Genomic DNA, 12,287 nt, shown 5'->3' with positions numbered 1-12,287 from the left:
GCCGCACTGAACAACATTATGCCGCACTGAACAACACCATGCCGCAGTGAACAACACCATCCCGCACTGAACAACACCATGCCGCATTGAACAACACCATGCCGCACTGAACAACACCATCCTGCACTGAACAACACCATCCCGCACTAAACAACACCATGCCGCACTGAACAACATTATGGCGCACTGGACAACATTATGCCGCACTGAACAACACCGTGCCGCACTGAACAACACCATGCCGCACTGAACAACACCATGCCGCACTGAACAACACCATGCCGCACTGAACAACACCATGCCGCACTGAACAACACCATGCCGCACTGAACAACACCATGCCGCACTGAACAACACCATGCCGCACTGAACAACATTATGTCGCACTGAACAACACCATGCCGCACTGAACAACACGATCCCGCATTGAACAACACCATCCTGCACTGAACAACACCATGCCGCACTGAACACCATGCCGCACTGAACAACACCATTCCGCACTGAACAACACCATGCCGCACTGAACAACACCATCCTGCACTGAACAACACCATCCCGCACTGAACAACACAATGCCGCACTGAACAACAATATGTCGCACTGAACAACACCATGCCGCACTGAACAACACCATGCCGCATTGAACAACACCATGCCGCACTGAACAACACCATCCTGCACTGAACAACACCATCCCGCACTGAACAACACCATGCCGCACTGAACAACATTATGGCGCACTGAACAACATTATGCCGCACTGAACAACACCATGCCGCACTGAACAACACCATGCCGCACTGAACAACACCATGCCGCACTGAACAACATTATGCCGCACTGAACAACATTATGCCGCACTGAACAACACCATGCCGCACTGAACAACACCATGCCGCACTTAACAACACCATGCCGCACTGAACAACACGACGTCGCACTGAACAACACGACGCCACACAGAACAACACGACGCCGCACAGAATAACACAATACCGCACAGAACAACACAATACCGCACAAACAGTTTTAGATAATATTACGTCGCAGTCATGTGACGCGGACATGACGTCAATAGGCGGAACTCACGGCAAAATTATAATCCGTGGGCGTGGCTTGCAACAGGAAGTAGGAAAGCGGCAATTCTGGCAAACAAGACACAGCGGTTAGTAACACGATGACTAACAAGGCAAATATTTTTGTTTTCAGCTTGCAACTTGACCGTCTAGAGCGTACAAGGTAATTACAACTGTTTTTTTTTAGCCCTGAAAAGCGAGGGAGTGTGGCGTTTGGGAGGAATGTCGAACTCGGCGTCTGCTTCCAGCCACAGACGCCAAATTTCGACGATTATTTCGACTGGTCAACGGTTGTAAATTATTGCGTTGACTAAAAACTTTATTTAACTCTACTCTTAACTTTGCCGTTTCAGATATGCGGGTATTACACCGCGGAAATGACGTCAATAGGCTGAACTCTCGCCAAAATTCAAATCTGTGGGCGCAATGGCCTTGAGCGAGACACCGGATACAAACACGACGATTATCAACAGAAATATCTTTATTTTCTGCTTGCAAGTGGACCGTCTAGAGCGTACACGGTAAGTACAACTCATTGTGTTTAAAAAGATTTACGTTTGTGTAGTTTGCGTTGCGTTGTATCTGTGAATGTTGGTTGAGGCTAAATGTTAATGTTTAATTTCATTCCTTTAGGTTCCACGGTGTTTGTTGGCTGTATGTTTTCCACTGCAAGAAGAGGCTCGTATCATTGACCAGCAGGAGCTACAATGGTGAGTACCCCTTTCGTCTTCCATTTATGTTAAACACTTCCTATTTCATGTCTAACAGTACTCGATTTAACAAATAACCATAAATAAATACAGTGTGGGCAGTCACGTTAACATATGTGATTATCCTGCCTAATATGTTCATCACAAATATGTCACTAATCACTAATATGTTTATTTGTTTATCACAACACCTTTGGACCTTCAGCAATCGATTATTTCCCTTCATCTACATAGAGACAGAACGATGGTGTCTTAAACATCTCATTCATTTCACCAAATAACTTCACGCAGGTGGATAACGGCCGTCTCGGTCACGCTATGTTGCGTGATGCAGTTTTGAAGAACCAAATGCATTTATTCAATGAATAAGTCAAGCTAGTTCTATGTTTATGATGTTGTAAGTTACGGTACCGATTGAAGTTGAGTTCGAAGCCAGTGGAAAACAGCGCTGCGTTTGTGCTCTCCAGGTACAAATGTTGTGATCTCTGACTGACGACCGGGCGAGACTCGAGTAAGAGATGTCCAAACGAGCTCCGGCAGGGCGGGCCAAGGCGGAGCGAACGGACGCCCTTCAGGCCGCCAATGACGAGCTGAGAACCAAACTGATGGACGTCCAGTTAGAACTTCAGCAGGAGAAGAACAAGGTGAAAACCTCAACAGACAGACACTGCCTGCCTCCCTGCCTGCCTCCCTGCCTGCCTCCCTCCCTCCCTCCCTCCCAGTTTTCCCGATGTAGATTAGACATGCGTGTGCCATGACTGTGTCAGCCTACATCAACAAATGCACCGAGGACGTCAGCACCACTAAGAATATCATCACCCGGGGCAACCAACGACCCTGGATGACTGAGGAGGTACGTCAAACGCTACGAGCGCGGAACTCTGCCTTCAAGTCTGGCGACAAGGAGACACTGAGGACAGCGAGAGCCAACTTGAACCGTGCCATCAGGATAGCGAAGCGAGACCGCAGTCGAAAATTTCAGGATCGTTTCCACGACGTCAAAAACATCAGGAGTATGTGGCAAGGCATACGGGCGATTACAGACTACAACTCACTCTCCCCCCCCCCCCCCCCGGTGGGTGTAGTTGATGCTGACTTTCTAAATGGTCTAAATAACTTCTTTGGGAGGTTCGAGGCACTAAACGGCACTCCAGCAGTTAAAACTGTCCCCCATCAGGAAGAGGAGGTACTCTGCCTTGACTCCGCCGATGTGTTGAAGACCCTGAGGAGAGTCAACCCCTGTAAGGCCCCTGGCCCCGACAACATTCCTGGGCGTGTGTTCAGGGAATGTGCAAGTCATCTGGCTGGGGTCATCACAGACATTTTTAACACCTCGCTGGGCCAAGCCACAGTGCCGGCGTGCTTTAAGACTGCCTCCATCATTCCGGTGCCGAAGAAACCTCAAATCACCTCATTTAATGATTACCGGCCTGTTGCACTGACTCCGGTTATGATGAAGTGCTTCGAAAGGCTGCTTAAAGGTCACATCGTTTCCAGACTCCCCCTATTATTTGACCCGTTCCAGTTTGCCGACCGGCAAAACCGCTCCACTCAGGACGCCATCTCCTCCGTTCTTCACCTGAGCCTGGCTCACCTGGAGGAGAAGAACACCCATGTGCGGAGGCTGTTCCTGGACTTCAGCTCAGCGTTTAACACCATCATCCCACAGCATCTGGTAGGAAAATTGGAACACCTGGGCTTCAACACCCCCCTTCGCAACTGGCTGCTAGACTTCCTCACCAACAGACCTCAGTCAGTCCGGGTCGGACAGAACACCTCTGATGTCATCACCCTCAGCACAGGCTCCCTTCAGGGCTGCGTCCTGAGCCCCCTGCTGTTCACCCTGATGACACACGACTGCGTCCTCAGGTTCACCACCAATCACATCGTGAAGTCAGCAGACGACACAACGGTGGTGGGGCTCATCAGAGACAACAACGACCTGGACTACAGAGAGGAGGTGGAGCAGCTGGTGGGCTGGTGCAGAGAAAACAGCCTGATCCTGAATGAGGAGAAGATGAAGGAGATCATCGTCGACTTCAGGAAAAAACAGCCTCACCACGCTCCACTGATCATCAACAGCTCAGCTGTGGAGGTGGTCAGCACCACCAAATTCCTGGGGGTCCACATCACAGAAGACCTCACCTGGACTATGAACACTACGGCACTGGTCAAGAGGGCACAGAAGCGCTTGTACTTCCTGCGGAGGATGAGGAGAGCCCACCTGCCCCCACCCATCATGAGGACGTTCTACAGGAGCACCATAGAGAGCATTCTGACAAGCTGTCTCTCTGTGTGGTGTGGAGGCTGCACCGCCTCCGATTGGAAGAACGTGAGGAGAGTGGTGAGGACAGCAGAGAGGATCATAGGGGCTCCTCTTCCCTCCATTCAGGACATTTCATCTCAGCGCTGCATGTCCCGTGCCCGTAACATCATCAATGACCCATCACACCCCCACCATGGACTGTTCTCCCTGCTGCCCTCTGGGAAGAGGTTTGCAGCATCCGCTGCAGGTCCACCAGGTTCTGCAACAGCTTTTTCCCTGCTGTCATCAGACTGTTGAACACTAGAACTGTTGAGCTCTAAACTGAACTCTGCATCACACATTCACAGAACTGTACTTTATGACACTACGGACCTCTATCTTGCACTATCTCGCACTACCAACTTTACTGAACTTGTATAAACCCTTTAAATAGAAGTTTAATACATGGTTTAGCATTCCTCTGCACACTCTTGAATACTGTTTTGCCTACTTGCACTATTGCATAATTATCACTGCTGCACTTTATACTTATTTTTAATATATATATATATATATATAGTATATATGTATATATATATATTTTCATAGGATATGTTACTTCTATTCAACTGCAATATCACTACTTTGTTGTAAGACGTATGCAACGGAATTTCGTTTTGTATGCACCATGTGCAGACAAGATGACAATAAAGTTTGTCTAAGTCTAAGTCATGTCAGGTCAGCTGTCTGGAGAGAGAGAGAAGTCAGGACCTGCGGGCGGAGCACCACCGTGCCACCGCCGCCATGACGGAACTCAAAAGCAAACTCCATGAGGAGAAGCAGAAAGAGTTAGCCATTACCAGGGAGACATTACTGCGGCAGCATGAAATGGAGCTGATGAGAGTGATCAAAATCAAAGATGGAGAGATCCAGCGACTGAATGCCTTGGTCCTCAGCCTGAGGGACGGCTCCATGGACAAGGTGATCCGCTCTATCCGTGTCTGACTATCCGCACGCCACGTCGGGCTTCGATGCGGCCGCTACCGTATTGTGTAGCTTGTCCCCAGTAAGCGTCGCGGCGCTCCGTTGCGGTCTCAACGGCCCGGTGTGGCGCAATGTCTGCTCAGGTGAGGAGGGGGGGCGCTTTGCTGGCGGAGGTGGAGGAGACGCGGCGGTGTCGGGAGACCGAGCGGTGTCGCCTCCACCAGGAGCGCGGAAGAAGCCCTGGCAGCGGCCCAGCAGGCCTGGCAGTCCCGAGCGGCCGAGCTCCGATCGGCTCATCACCAGCATCGGGAGGAGCTGAGCCGAACCAAGAGAGACTGCGAGAGGGAGATCCGCCGACTGGTAGGACTGATCAGATGCGCGGTGCGTGACTATGTTCCCAATTTCGTTGTATACCTGCAGTGCAATGACACCTAAGGCATTCTATTCTATTCTATTTCACAAGAAGAAAATGTCCGGTTGCTCGCTTCGCTTTTGTCACAGCAAAGGTGTTCTAGTCGATTCAAGAACAAAATTGGCCGGTTGCTCTCTTTGTTTTTGTCACAATTCTGGCAAATGAGTTTGCCCGCCTGCCTGAGCGCTCCCCGTTTGTACATCCAGACGGATGAGATCAAGCTGAAAGACAGAGCGGTTAGTGTTTTGGATGAAGCCCTGGGGCCGGCCACGTCCACCGCCTTCAGCTGCAGACTCAGGCTGCCGAGCAGCAGATCGCTGCCCTGAGGGATTCCCAAAGGGCGGGCCTAAACTACCCTGGAAGTGGGGTCAACGCCGCTACTAGCAATCCTCTTCATTGCGTAAGCCACCTCATCACACACTTGCAGTACGCATGACTTAGTTCGTTGCTGGAGGAAGGTAGCACAAAAACAGTTTTGAACTTTGAACGAGTGCTTGTGTGTGTGTGTTGCGGGGCGTTTTCAGTCTCAGGAGGATCGGGACACGCGACGGTTTCATCTGAAAATCGCTGAGCTCAGCGCAGTCATCAGGAAACTGGAGGATCGAAACGCCCTGCTTTCTGAAGAGCGCAATGAACTGGTAATTTATTGACGGCACGCTTGAAGGTTTGCGCTACGTTTGATGCGCGCCATCCAGCGAGGCACCCATTGCGCTTGCTTATTAGTTGAGCGGCGCGGCGAGTCGGTTGCCTGGTAGATGTCTTTTATTGGGAGCCAAAGCCACGATTCCGTTCAAACCGATGCAAAAGGAATGGATACGTTCTGGCCCGCGTGTTGTGCGTCTTTCACATCCCGCACTTCATGCTTGCAGCTAAAGCGACTGAGAGAAACAGAAAGCCAGTTTCTGCCACTCCTGTACAAAAACAAACGCCTGAGCAGGAAGAATGAAGAACTCTCGCTGGTGCTGTGTCGCCTTGAAAACAAAGTGCGCTTTGTCACCCAGGAGAACGAGGAGATGGCAAGCTTGGTAAGTTGACGCGGACAACGGCGGCGTGCCAACAGAGTCCACTGCATTTGTGTTCCACAGAGAAGGCCTAGTTCGCTCAATGACCTGGACCGCGGTTGCGGCCAGCAGGACGGTGAAATGGAGTTCCTTCAAGTTGTGGAGCAGCGGCACATCATCGACGACTTGTCCAAGGTCTTCAGGCAGGCGACTCGGTGCACGTACGGCAGCGCCGCGCTCGCTCGCTGTCGCCAGGAAACCTTTTCCGTCCAAAGCTTGGCCGGCGGCCGCCATCCAAAAAATTGGCCCCTTAAATTCCGACCTTTCAAGCAGGAGCATTGTGCGCACGCGTTTGAACACGCTTTAGACTTGTTTTGCCGTTTTCAGCAGCTCAAAGCTCCCGTTTTGTCAGCGCCTTTGCCACTCGCTGTGCGCTGAAAACGACGGACTTGCCCGGCTGCTCAGCCCGTCAACCATGAGCCGCGAGCGCGACGTCATTGTCCGTAGGCAGCTAGTGGCAAAATGCACCCTGTTAGAGTTGCGCTCGCTCCAACTTATTTTGCAAGAACCACACGGGAGACAAGTAAGTTCTTTTGGACACCTGCAGGTGGAGAGTCCATCCGTTGTACGAATGAAGTCTGACTCTCGGCTCCTGCACGAGCATTTTAATTAAGAGAAACAGGGTGGGTGTAAGAGTGGATTGAATAGAGGAAGCCCTTGACCTCTAGTCAAAACATAGCAAGGGGTGTTTTACGACTTTGTGTAGGAAGGGATAAGCGATAGGGATAAATAAGGGATAAATAATATTATTTATTACAGGTCGCAGTCAAAGTCAAAGCAACACAATGATACGATAAAGATAATCTGGAAAACCCTGACACACCCTGTAGTTGTCACTTTTGGAAAAGACGAGCGTCCCTCCAATCATCGCCGGTGACGTGTTTTTCAGGCTCTGGAGACAGGAGCTCATGTCAGAAATGTCATTGTGAGTCGCGTTTGTTTCTGCGCCGGAGCCGTTCGTTCCCTTTGCATCCAAAGAATCTCAAAGGCGGATTATTTGTGTCGACAGGAGAGAGATTTGCTGCTACGATACCGACGTCGAGAATCTCTGAGGAGGAACAAAGCGTGAGGTCCTGCAAGGTGAGTCTGTTTGTTTGCGGCTGCTTGGTGTTGCGCAAGATGAAATGGCCTTTTTCTCGCTATCGTTCCTCTCGTCGATTCATCGTGAGGTGTCGCTTCAGTTTGTTCAGAGAGATGTTTGCTTCCGCGCCCGCAGGTCATCGAAACATTTTACGGCTACGACGAAGACGTGTTGGTGGACTCGGACGGATCGTCCTTGTCTTTTCACACCGACAGAACCCCCGACACGGAACCCGAAGAGGTAGCCCGCCATTTCTGCCAGCATATTGGCACCAAACATTCCTCTTCAGCCTGGAATCGGACTCGTCTTTGCGTCGCGGGTGCTTTGTCGCCGGTCTGACTGATTCTGGTACTAGTGCTGTGTTGCATTGGTGTGTGCATGAAGAGGCGGAGCTTCGCTACCGCCAGCTGACGCAAGAATATCAAGCGCTGCAACGAGCCTACGCTCTGCTAGCCCAGACCAGCGAAAGGGGACTACGACGCCGAGAAGGAGATCAAGGTGGCGCCCCTTCCCGCAACCCCCGGCCGGGTCGCAGCCTCCCCGTTCTCACCCAGCCTCGGGCGTTCTCTGGTCTGAAAGGAGGAGGAGGAGCCTCCCTCCTCCTCCTTTCAGACCAGAGAAAAGCTGATGGTAGAAATGGGTCACTATCAAAGCAGAGTAGCAGATCTGGAGTCAGCGCTGAAGCAACAAGGACAGGTAAGCTCATCAATGAGCACACCTTTTTCTCAGACAAAATAGCTACATTCTTCAGTCACTCATCCGTCTGGCATTACTGGACCAACCCCCCCCCCCCCCCCGAACGTGGCTGGGAAAATGCGGAGAAAAGCAAATGTCATTTTCCAGTCAACCAAAGAATTTGTGGATGAAAATGACACAACATTCCAAAGCTGTCCACGCGTTTGTCTCTTCTAGAATGTCAAGTGGGTGGAGGAGAAGCAGCTGCTGCGTCAGAGCAATCAGCAGTTGGCCGAAAAGGTGACGGAAAGAAAGGCGCTGGGCGGAGTCGCTTGGCGTCACACCTGTCGGGAAGCCCCGCAGATGAGGTCTGACTGTCTTTTCAGGTCAGGCGGATGGAGGCGGAAGAAGCGCGTCTGAAAGAGCACATCCAGGATATCCGAGACCAAAACGAACTGCTTGAGTTCCGCATCCTGGAGCTGGAGGTGGGAAGACTCGCACAAGCGTGTTGAGGCCAGAGATGTGACGGACGGACGGACGGACGGACGGACGGACGGATGCATGCCTCTGCCTTTCAGGAGAGGGAGTGGCGCTCCCCCGTCTTGAAGTTTCTGCAAGTCCGTTTCCCAGACGGCCTCAGCCCTTTGCAGATCTACTGCGAGGCCGAGGGCGTGAGCGTACGTAAGGCGTCCCTCGCAACCCTAACCTTAACCCGAGGTCCCAGAACACCTTACATTGCTCCTTGCGCCTTTCCCCCGGACATCGTCATCAGTGATCTGATGAAGAAGCTGGACATCCTGGGCTATAACGCCGTAAGTGTATGTCGAACTCCTTATGTTCGCACTCCACGAGACTCGGCGGCTCAAATGTGACTTTTGGAAGGCTTTGCGCTGAAAGAAGCTTGTTGACGCTGTGCCTTTGGGCTCTTGCAGAATCTCACCAACGAGGAGCAGGTGGTCGTGATTCACGCCAGGACCCTTCTCACCCTAGCCGAGAAGGTAACGCGCACGTCCACGCACGCTCTCGCATTCTGCTTATGTGACAGCAGCCTTTCCTCAGTGGTTAGAATACATCAAAGTGACCAAGTCAGCACTTCAACAGAAGATGTTGGACATTGAAAGTGAGAAGGTAGACAGACACGCGACATCAGCCAAGGGGAACTCCGGCAATGTGCCCCAACAATTCTGACCTTGAGCTGTGCTAGGATATGTTCTGCAAGCAGAAGGGCTACCTGGATGAAGAGTTGGACTTCAGGAAGTGTTCCATGGACCAGGCTCATAAGGTAAGCCGCCCTCAAATCTCCCGCCGGACCACTGATGGACGAGGATTGCGGCCCAGAGGATCCTGGAGCTGGAGGCCATGTTGTACGAGGCGCTACCGCAGCGGGACTGCCCCGCCACGGACGGCGAAAAAGCCAGCCACGCTGGCGTGAATGACGTGCTGACGGCGGATCAGAGAGAAGAGCTTAGGAGCGCCGTGGACCAATGGAAGCGAGCCCTGATGTGCGAGTTGAGGGAGCGCGACGCTTGCATCCTCCAAGAGAGAATGGATCTGCTGCACAGCGCGCAACAGGTAAGGGCCCAAAGCCAGCCCGGCACTTACTTGCACGCTTACTGGCTTTTGAATGCCACTTTCCATTTGTCCGTCCTAGAGGAACAAAGAGCTGAAAGAATTCATCGAAGCTCAGAAGAGACAAATCAAACAATTGGAGGAGAAGTTTCTGTTTCTCTTTCTATTCTTCTCCTTGGCCTTCATTCTGTGGCCCTAACACCAGCTGGTGAGTGAGCTCCAGCGGCACCGCACTCGACACCTCCGATACACTGCCAGCCGGTCTCAGACGTTGGCAGACGCTCCGATGCCAACGTATACCCCCCGCCACGGTGACAGAGGCACCGCGTCACACCGGCGCTCATCCAATCAGAAGGCAGGAAAAGCAAATTCACATGCAGGGCACTTTTGAACCAGAAGAGAGCGCCACAAAAAACGGTTGTTGCCCCAAACGCGCACTAAAAAGGGTCAGAATAACAAGAGTCCCACTGGCCAGCCGGGGCCACCCGTCCAGCTGTTTCTTCAGGGGGGAAAAAAATTGGAGTCACCGGTGAGTACATTTTGCATTTAGCTCTGCTTTTCTGCTTCTGTCTTCAAGTGTGTGGCATCCTGCGATCAAAGAGTCAGCCAACCCCAAAGCGGTTGACCTCAACGTCCCACCACCATGCCTACCAGAGCAGGTGACGTGATGCTTTGGACATCCTTCCGTCTCAGATGCCCAAAAGTACTCTTTGCCACATCTGCGGCAATACGGTGTCTTTTCAAAGGTGCAAATAAATCCAGCGTGGGCGGAACACGCACGTCTTCGGTTTTTCCCGCTTTGTTTGTGTGACAGCTGTTGTGAAAATTTTATACAAATAAAGTTGTATAGTACAGGTTTGGCCAAGCCGCAACTCCCGAACCGCATGCGGCTCTTTTATGTTCATATCAACATTTGTGTGTGTGTGTGTGTGTGTGTGGGGGGGGGGGGGGGGGGTTGTGCGTGTTGGCTTCACTTGAGTTCAATTTGGTATTTTGGTCAAAAGCGCATGTGGTGAAATTCCACAAAGTAGGATGGGCAAACACATTTCTTTAAACTATGAGTGTCAATTGGGCTCTCGAAATGGCAGGGAAAAGATGCACAGCAAAACGAAAATACGTAGATGAACACAGGACGTTTTAATCAGAGTGGGAAAGTTTCTATTTTTTGTTGAACGTGATGGCAAACCATTCTGCCTGATATGTCAGACCTCAGCGCATTTCAAAGATTCAAATCTTCAGCGCCATGCACTTCAGCTCACTCCATGCTAACATTGATCAGGCGTCGAACCCGCATCATCATGCTTAAGAGGTGGCCATGCTAACCAGTGCGCCATTATGTCAACGCATAATAACTAAGTCTACTGGTCAAAACAGCGGTTACTATATGACGTCGCTACGTCGTGGTCACGTGACGCAGACAAGACGTCAATGGACGTGGGCAGAGTTAACTTGTTTAAAAGGGAGTAGGCAGAAGAAATATTTAATTTATTTAAATCTATTTTGAGTGCACACCATTATGCCAATGCATAACAACTGTAAATCTACTAAACAAAACAGCGGTTGCTATATGACATCTGCCACGTCGTGGTCACGTGACATACGTGACGTCGATGGGCGTAACTTTCGCCGGAATTCAAATCCGCGGGGAGAGTTAACTTGTTTAAAAGAGAGTGGGCAGAAGAATTATTTAATTTATTTAAATCTATTTGGTGTGTGCGCCATTATGTCAATGCATAACAACTGTAAGTCTACTAAACAAAACAGCGGTTGCTATTTGACGTCTGCCACGTCGTGGTCACGTGACGCGGACGTGACGTCGACGCCTACTTTACATCCCACCGATCACAGGACTCCTCGGCTGCATAACCGTGCCCCCTTCCCAACCAATCGGATTTGCTATACGCGAAAACGACGCCAATGGAAAGAGCTTCCGCCCAAATTTAAATCCGTGGGCGTGGCTCGCAGCAGGAAGTAGGAAAATGGCGGCGATATTGACAAAGACACAGCGGATGGTAACATACGACTAACAAGAGAAATATTTTTATTTTCTGCTTGCAACTGGACCGTCCAGAGCGTACACGGTAAGTACAACTCATCGTTTTTAAAAAGAAGTACTTTTGTTGCCCTGAAAACCGAGTGAGCGTGGCGTTTGTGGGGGACGTCGAATTTCGACGATTCTTTCTGGTCAACGGTTGTAAATGATTGTGTTGATTAAAAAAGAAAACTTGATGTAACTCTACTTTTAACTGCCGTTTCAGATAGATTTGGAATTGCATCACATCCAATTTTGCCTAGAGCGTACACGGTAAGTAACACTCGTTGTGTTTAAGGAGATTTACGTTTGTAATAGCAGAAGTGTAGCCGCGTTGCGTTGTACGTGTGAATGTTGGTCCGGGCGAAATGTTAATGTTTAATTTCATTCCTTTAGGTTCCACGGTGTTTGTTGGCTGCAAGTTTTCCACTGCAAGAAG

At 50.7% G+C, this 12,287-nt stretch overlaps 1 protein-coding gene and 1 long non-coding RNA gene across 9 annotated transcripts in view; both read left to right on the top strand.

The window, feature by feature from the left end:
• The window catches only part of LOC148378895 (uncharacterized), a 62,892-nt gene that overhangs the window by 4,625 nt on the left and 45,980 nt on the right, over positions 1–12,287 (top strand). The gene's annotated exons all lie outside the window — the stretch shown is intronic.
• LOC148378897 (janus kinase and microtubule-interacting protein 3-like) lies at positions 6,773–10,680 on the top strand. Of its 8 annotated transcripts, XM_088367650.1 has the most exons (10): positions 6,773–7,571; positions 7,708–7,812; positions 7,959–8,070; positions 8,152–8,268; positions 8,485–8,547; positions 8,634–9,059; positions 9,180–9,375; positions 9,452–9,819; positions 9,899–10,024; positions 10,394–10,680. In XM_088367650.1, exons 8-9 carry the CDS (start codon positions 9,607–9,609, stop codon positions 10,013–10,015), a joined length of 330 nt encoding a protein of 109 aa, XP_088223776.1. In that variant the 5' UTR covers positions 6,773–7,571; positions 7,708–7,812; positions 7,959–8,070; positions 8,152–8,268; positions 8,485–8,547; positions 8,634–9,059; positions 9,180–9,375; positions 9,452–9,606; the 3' UTR covers positions 10,016–10,024; positions 10,394–10,680. The 8 variants fall into 8 exon arrangements, 5 of the variants coding, with proteins under 5 accessions (XP_088223776.1, XP_088223780.1, XP_088223778.1 ...); XR_015855552.1 differs by lacking the exon at positions 10,394–10,680 and having other exon boundaries at positions 8,229–8,268; positions 9,899–10,377; XR_015855551.1 differs by lacking the exon at positions 10,394–10,680 and having other exon boundaries at positions 8,226–8,268; positions 9,899–10,377.

This window comes from Syngnathus floridae, unplaced genomic scaffold (genome assembly GCF_059516105.1).
Source record: "Syngnathus floridae isolate MCC-2025c unplaced genomic scaffold, RoL_Sflo_1.0 HiC_scaffold_24, whole genome shotgun sequence".
NCBI lineage: Eukaryota > Metazoa > Chordata > Actinopteri > Syngnathiformes > Syngnathidae > Syngnathus > Syngnathus floridae.
Note: the sequence above shows the minus strand (reverse complement) of the source record. Positions and strands in the feature narration are given on the sequence as shown.